At 40.5% G+C, this 19,837-nt stretch overlaps 1 protein-coding gene across 1 annotated transcript; it reads left to right on the top strand.

Annotated features, from left to right (window-relative positions):
* Positions 1-1,240: 1,240 nt before the first annotated feature.
* Cabp5 (calcium binding protein 5) lies at positions 1,241-18,779 on the top strand. The gene is made up of 6 exons (XM_052180953.1): positions 1,241-1,303; positions 3,555-3,585; positions 4,157-4,300; positions 6,275-6,384; positions 16,408-16,555; positions 18,544-18,779. The coding sequence occupies exons 1-6, from the start codon at positions 1,241-1,243 to the stop codon at positions 18,567-18,569; spliced, it is 522 nt and encodes a 173-aa protein (XP_052036913.1). The 3' UTR covers positions 18,570-18,779.
* Positions 18,780-19,837: the final 1,058 nt, after the last annotated feature.

Here is a 19,837-nt window from a genome sequence, read left to right as displayed (position 1 = left end):
CTTTGGGGGCACATTGAAATCATGCCAAAACCATATTTTCTGAGCAATTCTGTATTTATATAGGGAATCTCCTCATCTCATCTGTTCTGGTTCACCAAGTCAGATTTGGGTTGGCTGCAAGTGCCTTATGTAGAATGAACATGTATTTATGTCTCCTTAGGAAGTTCCATACCATCTGATATCATGTTTCCTTTTATATTTTATTCATTCTTTGGCAAGTTCATACTTGTATACAATGTATACTGAGCATATCCTCACTCGCTTTGCTCTTCCTTCTTCTGCTGGATACCTCTCAATGCTTCCCTATCGACATTCTCTCTGTCTCTCTGTATCTGTTTCTCTGTCTCTGTCTCTGTCTCTTTCTCTCTCCACTGCTAACTTATCTTGTTCAATTGATCTTGTTCAAGTAACCATAGGTGCAATGAGTGTCTGAGTGCATTGGCTATGTTTTGTTCAGAAGACAATATTTCACAACATGTTTTCCACATTTTGGTGCTTCTATTCTTTCACCCCCTGAACTCCTTAATGTTTCCTGAGTCTTGAGGAAGGGGTTGATAGCAATGTCCATTTAAGACTAGGCACTCAACAAACACTTATACTCAGCATTTTGCCTGATTATTGTCTCAGCATTCTCAGCTGCCTACTCTAGAGAGGTATTTCTAGTCATCATCAAAAGCAGAACTAATTTATAGCTATAAAAACACATATTTAGAAGGCAATTTAGCAAAATACCTATTTAGCAAAACAGCAGCATATAAGTTCCTTCAAGTGCATGTGACCTTCTGGTATTAAGTATTTTTGCTTCTTGCTCCTTTGGACACATGACTGATGACCACATTCATCCTTTTCACCTTTCACTCACCAAAAGTCAGGCTTAGATGAGTGTTCAAAAATGCTTGTTGGTACAGCAGATGATTGGAGGCTTCACCCTAATCCCTATTTCAAAATGTACTATCCAATTCCATTCTGGGGATAAAAGAGTTTCAGAGGCCCACACTGTCCCCCCTCCCGTCTCACTCCAGACATAAATGGGAGGTAGGAAGAGCTCTGATTACTCTGTCTGAATAGAGTTTTTCCATGAGTTGTCACAGATCTCTCACAGGGACTGAGGGAGAGGCTAAGAAAGACAGGAGGAGTTTGCAAAGGATTGAGATCATCAGTAAGCTGGGTTGCCTGCTACAAGGAAGCAGGAAGGAGGCGTCATCTTGACATCAGAGCTTGGTGAACTCTACCTGCTCCGATGCAGTTTCCCATGGGCCCTGCCTGCATCTTCTTGAGAAAAGGCATTGCTGAGAAGCAACGGGTAAGGTGGGGATGGTGCAGAGGATGGTAGGAAGAGCAAAGAGATCTGGGGCATGGGGAAAAGAAAGGATATGCAAATGCTGAGCAACAGGGGGAACTGGTGGAGAGAGAGAGAGAGAGAGAATGAGCTGAAGCTCCGGTAGCACTGTGTAGGCATAAGGATCAGGGATCAGAGGTCAGAAGCAGAGGGGGATGATGGAGTGAGACAAATATAAAAGAGAGATGGTATGGAGCCATTGTTGATAGCATGATTGTTTCATATGGGAAATCATACACTGATGATGGTGATGATGGTGATGCTGCTTCTGCTGGTGGTGATGAGAATGGTCATGACAATGATGATAGTGATGGTGGTGGTGCTGCTGCTTCTGATGACGATGTTTATTGTGATGATCCTGCTGATGATATTAACAATAGATACTGATTATTAAGTCTTGCTGTTTGTCTAGTCCTTTGAAAAAGGCTTTACATGCTTGATGGCATTCAGTCCTCAGAACAGCACATGAGGTTGGGTGTAATTTCATTCCTATTTTACAAGAGAATAAACTTGTAAACTGAGGCCATTAAGTCATGAAGTATTTTGTTTTAAACCTGTACAGCCAACAAGTGTCTCTGTCTGTCTGTCTGTCTACCCGTCCATCCATCCATCTGTTAATTTTCTTATTTATTTACTTATTCAGTCACATTTGAGTCTCAGAAGCATGTTCTTCATTGTAAGGATTTAAAATCACCAGAGAAGAAAATAAAAGAAAGGAGAGGTGAGAGAAGTAAGGTGAGAAGGTAGAAGGGAAGAGAAGGTGAGGGAACATGGGTCACAGTAAGGCAAGCCAGGTAAGACAAAAGAAAGGAAGGAAAAATAGGAAGGAGAGAGGGAGAAGAGACGAGGGAAGGTAAGAGATGGGAAGAAAAGAAGAAAGAAAATCCAAAGTGAGGTCTCCAAGAATAAGGTTGATAGAAGTTAATTACCAGGCATTATACCTGCTAACCAAGCTTGCCTTTGGGTGTACCTATGATTAGGAAACAATGACCAGCAATTCCTAGATGTAAGACTGACACTGAGCATTTTATGGAAACCCCCCTGAGTACTGGTTTCACACAAGGGGAAGCTCACCCCAGGAATGAGGATAGATGTGCTAGAGTTAGTGGGATGTAGCAGAAAGAATTTGCCATAGGAGTCAGGAGTCCTGCATTTCAGTTGTATGTCTGATCTTTGAGTGACTTCAAAGCAGTATGCATGTCATAAAACAGAATAGTGTAATATTTTGGGAAAGAAATAGGACTAGGAAGAATGGAGCATGTGCTAGATGTGGTGGTGTCAAAGTCAGCAAAGAACAATGATATAGGTGTGTGACAACATTGTGATGTAAAACTGTTTCTGGTGATAACATAAAATTGTTTTTAATGGTTGAAGCATCTGAATATACCTTAGCTTGTAGAGTTTATTTGGCATTTATGAGGTAGATTCAAACCCCAGTACCATACAAGTGGGTATGGTGGGTTGTCTGTGTAATTCTAGTGGCTGGCAGATGGAGGCAGGAGAATTAGAAGTTCTTCTTAGCTGTTAGTTTATCAATGAATAATAGAATAAATAAATAGGGGCCAATGAGATGGAGCAGAAGGCAAAGGGATGTGTTGCTAAGTCTAGTGACATGAGTTCTACTTCCAGGTTTGTAGATGGAGAGAACTGATTGCCTCAAATTGTCCTCTGATCCCTCACAAGTACTTGGCATGTACTTGCATTTCAAAACAAATAAACAAACAAAGAAAAGAAAAATAGAACAAACTTATGTATCTCTCCCTTGAAAGGGAATACTCCATTTACGAGCTGTGTGACCTTTAGTAGGTTCATTAAATCTTTCTGTTCTTTAGCTTCTCATGGGTAAGATAAGAATATCTGAGTCTACCTCAGTGATGTGATTCTGAGGCATAAGTATAATGAATAAACTCACACAGGTATCCCTCTGAACACAGTAGATGAGATATATTGTACTTTCTTTATCTGGTGAAGAAATTCTGATCCCAGGATGTTTAGGACAGAAAGTGGGAGATTAAGATGCAAGGATGTGAGACAAGAAATGAGTGGGGATGGGAGAAGAGGGTCATTAGAGAAGAGCTGGGGATGGAAGCTGTATTGCAGGGAGGAAGATGAAAGTTAGAGGAAGACTATAAAGGACCAGAAACAACTGGCTTGTTTGGGGAGGCGGGGATTAGATTTCTGACTCTTTCAATCTCCTCCCCTGTGTTCTTTTCAGGAGAGACCACTGGGACAAGACGAGATTGATGGTAATTCCTTTCTCAGATGCCTTTTCACATAGCCACCCATTACTGCCCTCTTCTCCTGCATTTCTGTCTAAATTACCCCGTGTGAAGATTCCTTTTCTCCTGTGTCCCTAATCAAATATAATCTTCAAATTTCATTCTGAGTTTTTTTGGTTATGCTCCTTGATTGTTGACAGGGGTCTGTTTCATTTGTGTAAGTCAGAGACTCAGAAATGATACTGATTTTAGAGTGATTCTGGGGAGTGGGGAGCCAGGAGAGAGGAAATCATTTGAAATGTAAATAAAAAATATATCAAATAAAAAAAAAGAAAGAAAAAAAGTTGCCTTTTGGGGGGGGGTTGGTTTTTTTATTTTTTTATTTTTAGATCTCTTGCAAATTTACTCAAGAGTCCGAGAACTTCAGTGCTTTTAGGGTCATCTTCTTGCTAGCACATTTTTTCATATCCCTGCTTACTTCATTAAATGTATTCTTTGTAGAATCTCTAGCCATGTCTCATCGATAGTTTCAAAGGATACCAGTCATCTCTGATGGCTGTTTCAGGTTGCTCTAACACTCTTCTCCCTTAACTTTTAGAGCTCCGGGAAGCATTTCTTGAATTTGATAAGGACCGAGATGGGTTCATCTCTTACAAGGATTTGGGCAATCTCATGAGAACGATGGGTTACATGCCTACAGAGATGGAGTTGACTGAGTTGGGCCAGCAAATCCGAATGAACCGTGAGGACAAGGGGCAGGAGACATGCCTGGAGTTGGGGACAGGGTGGGAGTAAGAATAAAAAGATGTTTACTTTAAATAGGAAGTTCGTTAAGGGGAAGAGCCATCTTCCAGAAAGCAGCTCAGACTATGCTTGAAGAGGCTGCATTTGAAGTAGTTATTAAGAGATGGCTATAGATACTAGTTGCATCTTTTATCATTAACAGTGTTAAAGATTAAAAAATAATGTGTATGAATGTTTTGTCTGCATGTATGTCTGTTCACCAAGCATGCACGTGACACCTTGCAGAGGCCAGAAGAGTGTCTCAGGTCCCCTAGAGCTGGGTTATCCATAGTCATGAGCTGCCACATGAGTTCTGAGAACTAAACCCCGGTCTTCTGCAGGAATAGGTAGTAAACTTACTAGCGAAGCTCTCTAACTTCCTACTTTAAAATTTTAAATTTTAATTCTTTTGTGTTTTGAGGGAGGATAGGGGTACATGTAGACACCACAGTATTTGGGTCCTAATCAGAGAACAATTTGAAGGAGCTGGCTTTTTTCTTTCACCATGTGGGTTCTAGGGCTTGAAATCAGTGTCATCAAGTTGGGCAGGAACTCCTTTTTACCGTCTAAATCATCCACCTTGCCCATGAGTCCCACTTTCATTATTTACTTATTGTAGTCATTTTTAATAGTGGAATACTTCTGGAATATTCCTGGTTTTCAGTTTCCCCATATATCAAGTAAAGACATGATCATGGCTTACTTATTCATCATGTTGTAGAAAGGAAGGGGTGCCACTGTGGGAAAGGTCATATTCCCCATGAGCCCTTACTGAATGTAACTTTTTATCAGTAGAGTTCTCTGTAGTGGGGCTTGATGGGTGTAGACCATGAGCCTGGACTTGGTGCCAGTGCCATGCAGTAGCACTGCTCAGGGATGCATCGTTAAATGGGAATCAAAGTCACTTCTGTGATTGAAGCCAGAATTAGGTTGGCTCTTGGGTATCAATCTGAGATAAGAAGATTTAATTTCATGTCATAATAGTAGTTAAGTCTCTGTTTGCTGCTTCCATTATCTGCATGTTCAAGCAAGTGCAGCAGAAAATATTTAGAAAATAAACTGTATCTGCATTAAACACATAAGGACTTTCTTCCCATGTTTCCTAAATAATACAGCACAGCTGTTATTCACAGAGCATCTCAGTATAGTAGATAATGGAAAATCTAGAGGTAACTAGAACATATGGGAGACTGCAAATGCAAGATACATACATTATGCCACTTATGACAGGAACTTGAGCATTGACTTGCTTTATATGATATGCCATGGATGTCTTGGCACAAGTCTTTAATGGACACAAAGGTGTCATCATACCTCAAAGAGACTAGTCCACATTTAAATCTGTATTTCTTCTATTGGTCTATAGAGGGGGCAATGCATAAGCTTTAGGCCAATAAGAGATTTGCTGAGTGGGTCTGGACAGATGACTCAGTGGTTGAGAGTGTCTACTGCTTTTGCAAAGGACCTGAGTTTGGATCCCAGCATCCATGTTGGGTAGCTCAGCCATCTGTAACTCCATCTTCTGTTCTCTGAGGTAACTGCATTTATGTACACACACACACACACACACACACACACACACACACACACACACTCACTCACAGAGAGAGAGAGAGAGAGAGAGAGAAAGAGAGAGAAAGAGAGACAGAGAGACAAAGAGAGACAGAGAGACAGACTGAGTTTAATATGAATAAAAATTAAAGAGACTTTATGAAGGTCACCTAGTTATGTGTATATCCCTTGTCTAATAAGTTCATATTAGTCAAGTTCTCACCTGAGAACTTGACTTGGCTGGGTAGGGGTAGAAACTCAAAGAAAAACCTTAGCATGCAGGAGGCTGGGAGCTGACCTATTTATGGCTTGAATGGGAAAGTGAAGGGATGGAAACTCAGAGCCTGTAGAATCCTTGCTAACTATGTTCCTTCTTCCTCAGTTGGTGGACGTGTAGACTTTGAAGACTTTGTGGAACTGATGACCCCCAAATTGCTTGCAGAAACAGCAGGGATGATTGGTGTCCAGGAGATGCGAGATGCCTTCAAGGAGGTAAGTTAATAATGCCAAAATACTGAGAGATGGGCAAGGGAGACATCGAGGGGCTAATTTTCTTAGTCTACACCACAGAGAGTTCCCACCAAAATCAACTATTTGTGGCTAGGTACAAGGAAGGAGAATACCATATTACAAACATTTGGCAATATGCATTTATCTGATTTGACCCTCCCATACAATATTAGGAGTAAATACAATTCCTATCATACATATGAAGAAACTGAAGCTCAAAGATCACAGATGATATCCAGTACCCTCTGTTGCCCCAGGATGGGACCTCTTGGTTCCTGCTATAGGAAGGAAGAATCTAAGAGTTTAATAATTTTAGATGGGCAGAACTGTTTAATGAAAGCACATTCAAGGACAGGGATCACATTCTAGGGCAGAAGTTATGTGATAGATAGGAAAATGTTTGTAGAAGGGAGCCAAGACCAAATGATGGACATAACAAAAAACAGACAAAGTCTCTAGGATGTGGGGACATAGCTCAGTGGTAGAGCCCCTGCCTAGAATCCTCCAGTGAGGGGCTGGGGGCGTGGCTCAGTGGTAGAGCCCCTGCCTAGAATCCCTAGTGGGGAGCTGGGGATGTGGCTCAGTGGTAGAGCCCTGCCTAGAATCCCCCAGTGGAGGGCTGGGGGCGTGGCTCAGTGGTACAGCCCCTGCCTAGAATCCCCCAGTGAGGGGTTAGGGATGTGGGACCGTAGTAGAGCACCTGCCTAGAATACCCTAGCAAGGGGGTGGGACATGGCAAAATGGCAGTTTTGCTGGGTATAGTAGTCTGGGCTGAAATTTATGTTCTCTTAGAGTCTGTATGACATCTGCCCAGGCTCTTCTGGCTTTCATAGTCTCTGGAGACAAGTCTGGTGTAATTCTGATAGGTCTGCCTTTCAATGCAATCCCCATCAAAATCCCAAATCAATTTTTCATAGATCTAGAAAGAGCAATACTCAAATTCATCTGGAAAACTATTCTCCACAAACAAAAGATCTTCTGGGCGAATCACTGTCCCTGACCTCAAGCTCTATTACAAAGCAATCATGATAAAAAACTGTTTGGTATTTGTATGCAGACAGGCAGGAAGATCAATGGAATAGAATTGAAGACCCAGAAAAGAACCCACACACATACTGTCACTTGATATTTGACAAAGGAGCTAAAAACATCCAGTGGAAAAAGGACATTTAACAAATGGTGCTGGATCAACTAGAAATCTGCATGCAGGAAAATGCAAATTGACCCATTCTTATCTCTTTGTACAAAGCTCAAGTCCATGTGGATCGAGGATCTGCACATAAAACCAGACATATTGAAGCTTATAGAGGAGAAAGTGGAGACGAATCTTGAACACATGGGCACAGGAGAAAAGTTTGAGAACAGAACACCAATGGCCTATGCTCTAAGAACAAGAATTGACAAATAGGATCTCATAAAACTGCAAAATTTCTGTAAGGCAAAGAACACGGTCAATAGGACAAAATGGCAACCAACAATTTGGCAAAATATCTTTACTCACCCTACATTCGATAGAGGGTTAATATCCAATGTATACAAAGAACTCAAGAAGTTAGTCTCCAGAGAGTCAAATAACTCTATAAAAAAAAATGGGTACAGAGCTCAACAGAGAATTCTCAACTGAGGAAACTCAAATGGCTCTAAAGCACCTAAAGAAATGTTCAGCATCCTTAGCTATCAGGGAAATGCAAATCAAAACAACCCTGGGATTTCACCTCACACCACTCAGAATGGCTAAGGTCAAAAGCTCAGGAGACAGCAGGTGTTGGCTAGGATGTGGAGAAAGAGGAACACTCCTCCACTGCTGGTGGGATTGCAAGATGGTGCAACCACTCTGGAAGTCAGTCTGGCAGTTCCTCAGAAAACTGGGCATGTCACTTCCTGAGGACCCTGTTATACCTCTCCTGGGCATATATCCAGAGGATTCTTCAGCATGCAATAAGGACACATGCTCCACTATGTTCATAGCAGCCCTATTTGTAGTAGCCAGAAGCTGGAAAGAACCTAGGTGTCCTTCAACGGAGGAATGGATACAAAAAATGTGGTATATTTACACAATGGAGTACTATTCAGCCATTAGAAACAATGAATTCATGAAATTCTTAGACAAATGGATGGAGCTGGAGAACATCATACTAAGTGAGGTAACCCAGTCTCAAAAGATCAATCATGGTATGCACTCACTGATAAGTGGATATTAGCCTAGAAACTTTGAATACCCAGGACATAATCCACAAATTAAATGATGTCCAAAAAGAATGGAGGAATGGCCCCTGGTTCTGGAAAGACTCAGTGCAAGAGTATAGGGGAATTCCAGAACAGGGAAATGGGAAGGGGTGGATGGAAGAACAGGGGGACAGAAGAGGGCTTATGGGACTTGCGGGGAGTGGGGACCCAGAAAAGGGGAAATCATTTGAAATGTATATAAAAATATATCAGTAATTAAAAAAAAAAGAAAAACTCAGGGGACAGCAGCTCCATGGGAGGAACAATGATTTCCGCCACCCAGATGCCCCAAGACTCCCAGAGACTGAACCATCAACCAAGGGGCATACATGGTTCCAGTCAAAAATGTGGCAGAGGAAGGCCTTATTGGGCATCAGTGGAAGGAATGGTCCTTGGTCAGGTAACGGCTCAACAGAGGCCCCAACAAAGGGAAACCGAGGTGGGGGGGGGAGGTGGGAGTGTGCCGGGTGGAGGGGCATATACTTGGAGGCAGGGGAGGGAGGAGGGGTTGGGGGTCTTTGGGGAGGGGGGAAATTGGGAATGGTTTTACCATGGCAATGTAAATGAAGATGATATTCAATAAAAAAAGGAGACAAAAAAGAAAGTTGTTTAGCTTTGTACACCATTTCTAAGAGGGTTATTTGGCTCTCTGGAGTCTAACTTCTTGAGTTCTTTGTATATATTGGATATTAGCCCTCTATAGGATGTAGGATTGGTGAAGATCTTTTCACCAACCAATTTGTTGGTTGCTGTTTTTCCCTTTGACAGTGTCCTTTGCCTTACAGAAACTTTGTAAATTTATGAGATCCCATTTGTCAATTCTTGATCTTAGAGCATACACTATTGGTGTTCTGTTCAGAAACTTTTCCCTGTGCCCATTAGCTCAATGCTCTTCCCTAGTTTCTTTTCTATTAGCTTCACTGTGTCTGCTTTTATGTGGAGGTCCTTTGTACTTGAGGTTAGCACAAGGAGATAAGAATGGTTTGATTTGCATTCTTCTGCCTGCTGACCTCCAGTTGAACCAGCACCATTTGTTGAAAAGGCTATCTTTTTTCTACTGGATGGTTTTAACTCCTTTGGCAAAGATCAAGTGACCATAGGTCATAGGCTTCATTTCTGGATCTTCAATTCTATTCCATTCATCTACCTGCCTGTCACTGTACCAATACCGTGCAGTTTTTAACACTATTGCTCTGTAGTAATGTTTGAGGTCTGGATACTGATTCCCCCAGAAGTTCTTTTACTGTTGAGAATAGTTTTAGCTATCCTGGGTTTTTTGTTATTCCAGATGAATTTGAGAATTGCTCTTTCTAACTCTATGAAGAACTGAGTTGGGATTTTGATAGAGATTGCATTGAATCTGTATATTGCTTTTGGCAAGATGGCCATTTTAACTATATTCATCCTGCCAATCCACAAGCATGGAAGATTTTTCCATTTTCTGAGGTCTTCTTCGATTTTCTTCTTCAGAAACCTGAAGTTCTTGTCATACAGATCTTTCACTTATTTGGTTAGAGTCACACCAAAATACTTTATATTGTTTGTGGCTATTGTGAGGGGTGTCATTTCCATAATTTCTTTCTCAGTTTGTTTATCCCTTGAGTATAGGAAGGCTACTGATTTGCTTGAGTTGATTTTATAACCAACCACTTTGCTGAAGTTGTATATCAGGTGTAAGAGTTCTCTGGTGGAGTTTTTTGGGTCACTTAACTATACTATCATATCATCTGCAAATAGTGATAGTTTGACTTCTTCCTTTCCAATTTGTATCTCTTTGACCTCCTTATGTTGTCTAATTGCTCTAGCTAGAACTTCAAGAACTATATTGAAAAGATATGGAGAGAGAGAGAGCAACCTTTTCTAGTTGCTGATTTTAGTAGGATTGCTTCAAGTTTCTCTTCATTTAGTTTGATGTTGGCTACTGGTTTGCTGTATATTGCTTTTACTATGTTTAGATATGAGCCTTGAATTCCTGTCCTTTCCAAGACCTTTAACATGAAAGGATGCTGAATTTTGTCAAATGCTTTTTTCAGCATCTAATGAAATGACCATGTGGTTTTTTTGAGTTTGTTTATATAGTGGATTGCATTGATGGATTTCCATATATTGAGCCATTCCTGCATCCCTGGGATGAAGCCTACTTGATCATGGTGGATGATCGTTTTCATATGTTCTTGGATTTGGTTGGCAAGAATTTTATTGAGTATTTTTGCATTGATATTCATAAGGGAAATTGGTCTGAAGTTCTCTTTCTTTGTTGTATCTTTGTGTAGTTTTGGTATCAGTGTAATTGTGGCTTCATAGAATAAGTTGGGTAGTGTTCCTTCTGTTTCTATTTTGTGAAATAATTTGAAGAGTATTGGTGTTATGTCTTTTTTGAAGGTCTGGTAGAATTCTGTACTAAAACCATCTGGTCCTGTGCTTTTTTTAGTTGGGAGACTGTCAATGACCACTTCTATTTCTTTAGGGATTATGGGACTGTTTAGATGGTCTATCTGGTTCTGATTAACTTTGGTATTTTGCATCTGTCTATGAAATTGACCATTTCATGCAGATTTTCCAGTTATGTTGAGTATAGGCTTTCGTAGTAGGATCTGATGATTTTTTTTTACTTTCCTCAGTTTCTGTTGATATTTCTCCCTTTTCATTTCAGATTTTGTTACGTTGGATACTGTCTCTGTGCCCTCTGGTTAGTCTGGCTAAAGGTTTATCTATCTTGTTGATTTTCTCAAAGAACCGGTTCCTGGTTTTGTTGATTCTTTTTTTAAATCATAGAATAAAGTTTATTCAGGGCATGGGATGCAAGTTAAGGGGGTAGTAGAGGCAGAGAAAGGCAGAGAGAGAGAGAGAGAGAGAGAGAGAGAGAGAGAGAGAGAGGGGGGAAGAGAAGAGAGAAGAGAAGAGAAGAGAAGAGAAGAGAAGAGAAGAGAAGAGAAGAGAAGAGAAGAGAAGAGAAGAGGATTAGAGGCCAGTCCTGACCACATGGAGAGAGGCAGCAAGGGAAGGGGGAAGGGAAGAGAGCCCAAGAGGGCAAGAGAGAGGCTAAGTGAGTAAGAGAAGCAAGAGCAGTTTTTTGATTCTTTGTATGGGTTCCTTTGTTTCTACTTGCTGGATTTCAGCCCTGAGTTTGATGATTTCCTGTCTTCTACCCCTCTTGGGTGAATTATCTTCTTTATGTTCCTGGTCTTTCAGGTGTGTGGTTAAGCTGCTAGTGTATGCTCTCTCTAGCTTCTTTTTGGAGGCACTCAGGGCTATGAGTTTTCCTCTCAGCACTGCTTTCATTGTGTCCCATAAATTTGGGTATGTTGTGCTTTCATTTTCATCAAATTCTAAAAAGTCTTTGATTTCTTCCTTCCTTCCTTCCTTCCTTCCTTCCTTCCTTCCTTCCTTCCTTCCTTCCTTCCTTCCTTCCTTCCTTCCTTCCTTCTTTCTTTCTTTCTTTCTTTCTTTCTTTCTTTCTTTCTTTCTTTCTTTCTTTCTTTCTTTCTTTCTTTCTTTCTTTCTTTCTTTCTTTCTTGACTAACTTATCATTGAGTAGAGTATTGTTCAGTTTCCATGTGTATGTGGGGTTTCTGTTGTTTTTGTTGCTATTGAAGACCACAGATTATTTCCTGTCATCTACTCCTCTTGGGTGTATTTACTTCTTTTCGTTCTAGAGCTTTCAATTGCACTGTTAAACTGTTAGTGTAGACTCTCTCCATTCTCTTTTTGGAGGCACTCAGAACTATGAGTTTTCCTCTTAGCACTGCTTTCATTGTGTCCCATAAATTTTGGTATGATGTGTCTTCATTTTCATTAAATTCTAAAAAGGTTTTGATTTCTTTCCTTATTTCTTCCTTGACCAAGCTATCATTGGGAAGAGCATTGTTCATAGTCCAGGTGTATGTGTGTTTTCTGTTGTTTTTGTTTGAGCTTAAGACCAGCCTTAGGCTGTGGTGATCTGATAAGGTGCATTTCAGTATTCCTGTATATGTTGAGATCTGTTTTGTGACCAATTGCCTGGTTAATTTTGGAGAAGGTACCATGAGGTGCTGAGAAGGTATATTTGTTTACTTAAGGATGGAATGTTCTATAAATATCTATTAGATCCATTTGGTCCATAACTTCTGTTAGTTTCACTGTGTCTCTGGTTAGTTTCTGTTTCCATGACTTGTCCATTTTTTGAGAGTGGGGTGTTGAAGACTCCCACAATTATTGTGTGGGATACAATGTGTGCTTTGAGCTCTAGTAAAGTTTCTTTTATGAATGTGGTTGCCCTTGCATTGGGAGCATAGATGTTCAGAATTGAGAGTTCATCTTGTTAAACTTTTCCTTTGAAGTGTCCCTCTTTATCTTTTTTGACAACTTTTGGTTGAAAGTCAATTTTGTCTGATATAAGAATGGCCATTCCAGCTTGTTTCTTAGGACCATCTGCTTGGAAAATTGTTTTCCAACCTTTGACTCTGAGGTAGTGAGTGTCTTTGTCACTGGGGTGGGTTTCTTGTATGTAGCAAAAGGTCGGGTCCTGTTTAAGTATCCAGTCTGTTATTCTATGTCTTTTTATAGGGAAATTGAGACCATTGATTTCAAGAGATATTAAGGAAAAGTGATTATTGCTTACGGTTACCTTCTTAGTTAAAGATGAAATTCTGGTTGTGTATCTATCTTCTATTGGGGTTGCTGAAAGATTACCTTATTGCTTTTTCTATGGTGTGGTTTCCTGCCTTGAATTGGTATTTTCCACCTATTATCCTTTATAGAGCTGAATTTATGGAAAGATATTGTATAAATTTGCTTTTGTTATACAATCTCTTGTTTTCTCTGTCTATGATAATTGAAAGTTTTTCTGGGTAATGTAGTCTGGTCTGACACTTATGTTTTCTTAGGGTCTGTTTGACATCTTCCCAGGATCTTCTGCCTTTCTCAGTCTCTGGTGTGAAGTCTTGTGTAATTCTGATAGCTCTGTCTTTATTAGTTGCTTGACTTTTTCTTTTACTGATTTTAATATTCTTTGTTTAGTACATTTGGTGTTTTGATTATTATGTGATGGGAGGAATTTCTGCTCTGGTCCAGTGTGTTTGGAGTTCTGTAGGCTTCTTGTATGTTCATAGGCATCTCTTTTTTAGGTTAGGGAAGCTTTCATCTATAATTTTGTAGAAGATACTTACTGGGCCTTTCAGATGTAAATCATCACTCTCTTCTATACCTATAGTCCCTATAGGTCTTCTCATTGTGTCCTGGATTTCTTGGATGTTTTGGGTTACAAGCTTTTTGCTTTTTGCATTTTCTTTGATTGTTGAGTCAATGTTTTCTATGGAATCTTCAACATCTGAGATTCTTTCTTCTATCTCTTGTATTCTGTTGTTGATGCTTGGATCTATGACTCTTGAATTCTTTCCAAGGTTTTCTATCTCTAGAGATGTCTCACGTTGTGATTTCTTTATTGTTTCTACTTCCATTTTTAGATCTTGGATAGATTTGTTCTGTTCCTTCACTTGTTCGTTTGTTTTTTTCCTGAAATTATTTAAGGAATTTTTGTGTTTCCTCTTTAAGGGCTTTTACCTGTTGACCCATGTTCTTTTGTGTTTTTTTAGGGATTTTTGTGATTCCTCTTTAAGAGCTTCTACATGCTGACCCATGTTCTCCCATAATTCCCTATGGGATTTTTGTGGAAAACTCTTTAAGGGCTTTTACCTGTTGACCCATATTCTCCCGTATTTTTAAAAGGGATTTTTGTTTTTCCTCTTTAAGGGCTTCTACCTATTGATCAATATTCTCTTGTATTTCTTTACGGGATTTTTGTGTTTTCTCTTTAATGGCTTCTACCTGTTGACCCATGTTCTCCTGTATTTCTTTAAGGAAGCCATTTATGTTCTTCTTGAAGTCTTCCATCAGCATCTTCAGATGTGATTTTAAATCCAGCTCTTGTTTTTCTGATGTGATGGATTCTCCCACAACAGCAAATCCAGGATTTGCTGTTGTGGGAGAACTGGGCTGATGGTGCCATGTTGCCTCAGTTTCTGTTGGTAATGATCTTGCGTTTGCTTTTGGCCATGTAGTTATCTCTGGTGTTAGCTGGTCTTGCTATGACTAACTCCTCTGTCCTATAGGCCTGTGTTTCTGTACTACTGGGATTCCCTTTCTCTCAAATGCCCTTCATACAGCTGGTTCTCTAGGAAGTTTCAGGATATGGAGTCTTCCCTGTGGCAGACTTGGCAAGGGTCAAATGCCCTGCAGGCTTCTAGTTCTCAAATGTCCTGCTACTGCCGGTTCTTGAATGCCCTGCTGCTGCCAGTTCTCTAGAAAGTATCAGGAAGTAGGATCTTCCCCATGGCAGAAGTGGCATGGGTCTATGACATTCGAAGGAACGGGGCAGTGGTGGGTGAGGAGGGAGGGGTAGAAGGGATGGAAGGGAAGTGGTAATCTGGAGGTTGCTGGGTAGTGAATCCCAGAGCAGCTCTGGTCCTCTAATGGTGAGGGGTGGTTCTTACTGAATGCAGTGCTCCTGCCAGTTTTCTAGAAAGTATAAGGAAATAGGGTCTTCCCCGCGGCAGATGTGGCACAGGTCTAGCACCTCGACAGAATGGGGGGGGGAGGGCCATTTTTAATATATTAATCCTGCCAATCCATGAGCATGGACAATCTTTCCATCTCTTCTTCCCCTCTTATTGTCTGCTTTCTAGTTTCATTTCTGAATCTGGTTCGCTTAACACAATGATTTTCAGTACCATCCATTTTCTTACAAATGTCATGATTAAATTTTCCTTTATGACTGAATAAAATCAGAAAGAAATTTAATATTTATGAGAATATAATATTCATAGTGACAAAGGATAATATTAAAAAAGTCTCATGATATACATTCAGTCCTCAGGACTCATATAGTAGGTCTGGCAAATTGATATCTAACCTTCACAGTGCTTCATGAAATGTATGTGGCCACATGTGTACACATACATAAACAAACAATTATGCAGATATTTGCACCCAACCAATGGACAGAAGATTCTTGCCCCTTGAATTCAAGAAAGTTTGGAAGAAGCTGAGGAGGAGGGTGACCCTATAGAAGGACCAGCAGTCTCATTTAACCTAGACCCTCAAGATCACTGGACTACCCCAGGCAGCGCATACCAGCTGTTATGAGATTTCCAACACATATTCAGCAGAGGACTGCCCAGTTTGGGTTCAGGAGGAGAAGCACCCAACCCTCAACAGATTGGAAGCCCCAGGGAGTTTAGAGATCTGGTTGAGTAGGGGAGTGGTAGGGACATCCTCATGGGGGTAAGGGGCTGTGGAGGAGGTATAGCATGCAGAACAGTCAGAGGGTGGAACAGGAGGGGAGTGTAAAATCTGGAGTGTAAAATAAATGAATGAATAACTAACTAACTAAATAAACAACAAAAACAAACAAATAAATGTAATAATTTTTTTAAAGACATGGAAAGAAAACAGAAGCTCCTGGTCATGACATATCTATCATACTACTTCATGATAATTTGTCCAAATTCATCTAGTTGTATGATGATGATTCCTTGAGTCTATACATATGTTCAAACTCATCTAGTTGAATGCATTATACATATACATATCTCTTTGTATATAAATGACACCCTAATAAATACCTTTAAAATAATGTAGGTGAAAATTTAAAAGAATAATGTTGATGAGCTAATATTATAGTAGGTGATTTGTCTTAAGTGCTTAGCTTAGTTCTTGGCTTCAGTTAGTAACTAGAACTGTGACCTTCCTCAAAGCCATTCTTTCCTGTAAAGCTGATCTAGTCTCATTGTTTCTGTTTAGTTTGATGCCAATGGAGATGGGGAGATCACACTGGCAGAGCTGCAGCAGACTATGCAGAGGCTGCTGGGGGAGAAGCTCACACCCCGGGAGATTGCTGAGGTGGTACAGGAGGCTGATATCAATGGAGATGGCACTGTTGACTTTGAAGGTAATACTTTGGGCAGAGATCCAGGAATCTACACCTGTGATTTCTCTATGTGGTTCTCCAGGTTAGCCACTCTTTAATCTTCTCCACATTCTCATTTGAAGGTGTGTTCTAATTTCATTTGTGTTGCTGTGATAAAACAGCTCACTCCCTAGCCTTTTCTCAGCTAGCTTTTTCATGTAGCCCAAAACCACTTATACAGGGAATGGTGTTGCCCAGCATAGACTGGGGACTCTTGTACCAATTAGTAACCAAACAAAGCCCCACAGGTATGCCCACAAGCCAATCTGATTCTGGTAGTTATTCAGCTGAGATTTCCCCTTCCACAACTCTAGGTTGTATCAAGGTGATAATAACTATGAACTAGTACTCTGTAGAGTCATATTTGAGGGAGGCAAATTTGAACTTGGCTATATCAAGTTTAAATTGTGATATTCTCTGAATTAAAGTATTCGGCATCTAGCTACTCAGGCTAGGCCAAAATCTACAGTCTGTTTTTCACGTCCATGCCTATTTAGCCTACCCATTCTTATCTTTTGCAACTATGACTTGAATTGGTATGCTCTGGGGAAAATGTTTCCTATTCTTCATCCTTCCTTTGTAACTATGTCCTGAACTCTTGTTGCACTTATAAGACTTACATATCCTTCAAGGAAACAAGGCAATTCCCCCTTTTCCAGAATATCCCCTTTCCCTTGACTGAATGCATTAAGCCTGACTGTGAGCCTTACAGGAGTTTTTTTTTTTTTTTTCTTTTCTATGGAACATATCTTGTGTTTGTTTCTATGATGCAGTACAACTGAGGTCTCTCTTCTCCTCCTTTCCCTCTCTAGTGTTTGTGTGTGAGGTCAATGGACAGTGTATGTGCGTGTGTGTGTGTGTGTGTGTGTGTGTGTGTGTGTGTGTGTGTTTGTAAACCATATCTGCTCTACAGGTTCCCAAATGGAAACTTAGTAAATGTGATTGGTACCTGCTGGATTTTATGAGTCTTAGATGTACTATGTGCACCAGTGAAAGTGAGGGAAAATAGAAGTGAGGCTATCAGACAGGTCTTTAGCCCAACTATAAGCAAGGGAAGGATAGGATGACCTCAAGACACAGTGGGGCCAGCAAATTCATCTGGAATTAAGTCTAAAAATGTAATGTTATCTTTTCCTGCAGGGTTTTCTATTTACTGTTCACTTTATCTGAAACAGGCCAGTTTCCCTTACTAGACTCTTTTAATTTTGTAGAATGGCACTTTCCAGAATCACTGAAAGACAGAACAAAGTCTAGAAATATAGCTCTGTAGGTAAGAGCATTTGCTTCCCCGTTATGAGAACCTAAGTTTGGATACATAGTACCCAGTACCCTGTGCCTGTAACTGATGGAAGATAGGGCTAGAAAGCAGAGGTTCACGGTAGTTCCCTGGCTACCAGACTAACAAAAAAAAAATGGTGGAAAGAGTCTGGAAAGATGGGTCAGTAGTTCAGAGTGTTGGCTGCTCTTCTAGAGGTCACATCACCCAAAGAGGTTCACAACTCCAATTCCAGGAGATCTGAGATCCTTATTTGCTTTCACTTGGCACTGCATGCACATGGCACACAGGTATGCATGCAGGGAAAATACAAACACATATTAAAACAACATCAATAAATAGTAAAACCCAGGTTCAGTGAGAGACCAATTCTCAAGAGAATGAAATATGGAGGATTAGAGAAGGACATTGGATATCCCCCTCTGTCCTCCACATGCATGTACGGGTGTTTGTGCATCTGTATATACATTCATATAGCACACACACACACACACACACACACACACACAAAGAAGTAAAGTATTAATAATTTCTGTTTATAAGCTCTTAGTATGTTTTATGAACACCGTGTCATAGAGAGTTAAAGGTATTTCTTAAAGATTAATGTCATTATCTGCAGCATAGGAGAAGCTCAAGAAAGTAACTTTAGTTGCCTCATGGAGGAGCCTCACAGAAGCTTTTTTTCTTTCTTCAGAGTTTGTGAAGATGATGTCTCGTTGAAGAGGCAATAGAAGCTACCTTGTCAACATGGCTGAACACTTGTAGAGCACTGGATGCATAGAATACCTTAAAGGATGGAGAGTGGAGGAGGTCTTGCCACCGTATGGACTGGCATGCAATTGCAAACAGTTGCTTTGCTTCCTGGGAGCAGAGGCATACATAGAAGCAAGTTTAGAAGGAAGACTCTATGCACATAAATCTGATTTATACTAAGATGTAGTGCCACTCAAACATTCTGGAGGCTATGGTATCATTTCCTAACCTGTTTCCCACCCGATTCTCCTTTCATGACTCCCTTGGTTAAAAGATGGTGTGGGAACATTTTCATAGTCTAAAAGAAAGAAAAGAAATCCTTTCAAAAAGTTACACACATAGCTTACCTTTCTAACAACCCATTTCCTTCTTTTAGTAGTAGAGCATCCTACTAGTCACAGGGTTATAATGGCAATCCTAGTAAGTATTAGTTTAGAAATGTCTCAGGAAGAGGCATTCAAGGTTGTGGTTTTCCAATTTCCCAGAAGCACAGTAAACTCTCCATGTATACACCTCTGTCCCTGCTCTAGTGTGAGATGACCCTGGGGGAACTGAGCTAAACCGAAAATCTGGATTATCAAGGTTTAGCGCAAGCTGATCCCTGTGAATATTTAATCCCCTGTAAAATGAGAGTGGAGAGAGAGAGAGAGAGAGAGAGAGAGAGAGAGAGAGAGAGAGAGAGAGAGAGAGAGAGAATTCCCCAAGCCAAGTGACTGCAGCATCATTCCTGGAAGCCCTCTGCTGCTGTGTTCATCTGTCCCTGTCTTCTCCAGGCCTGTCTCTACCTTAGGTGACTTGTGACTCTCATCCCTCATGTATAGATATGGTTTGTCGGTTGCTTTGTCATTCAATATAAAGAATTTTTGTCATGTCTTCCTCCAAGAAATATAGAATATGTCTTCTGATCCTTGATCCAATACCCTCAATTTACATGACTGAAATAAAGTAAAAGTAGAAAAATATATTTCCCACTCTCTTGTCTGTGGTTGCTGTTTCTGTTGTGTCACTATCCAGGATTACTTGATTTCCTGTTAGTGTTCTCTCTCTCTCTCTGTTTGTCTCTGTCTCTGTCTCTCTCTCTGTCTCTCTCTTGGTGTCTCTCTCTCTGTCTCTCTCTGTCTGTCTGTCTGTCTCTCTCTGTGTGTCTCTCTCTGTCTCTCTGTCTCTGTCTCTCCCTCTCTCTCTCTCTCCCCTCTCTCTTTCTCTTTCTCTCTCAGTATTTACACAGCAGTTTT

Source organism: Apodemus sylvaticus, chromosome 1 (genome assembly GCF_947179515.1).
Source record: "Apodemus sylvaticus chromosome 1, mApoSyl1.1, whole genome shotgun sequence".
Taxonomy (NCBI): Eukaryota; Metazoa; Chordata; class Mammalia; order Rodentia; family Muridae; genus Apodemus; species Apodemus sylvaticus.
Note: the sequence above shows the minus strand (reverse complement) of the source record. Positions and strands in the feature narration are given on the sequence as shown.

Excerpts from the sequence above, each read along its gene's own strand:
- Cabp5 (XM_052180953.1), top strand. The coding sequence starts at position 1,241 with ATGCAGTTTCCCATGGGCCCTGCCTGCATCTTCTTGAGAAAAGGCATT. Across the intron at positions 6,385-16,407 it reads TGCGAGATGCCTTCAAGGAG|TTTGATGCCAATGGAGATGG; the intron begins GTAAGTTAATAA and ends GTTTCTGTTTAG. Across the intron at positions 16,556-18,543 it reads TGGCACTGTTGACTTTGAAG|AGTTTGTGAAGATGATGTCT; the intron begins GTAATACTTTGG and ends TTCTTTCTTCAG.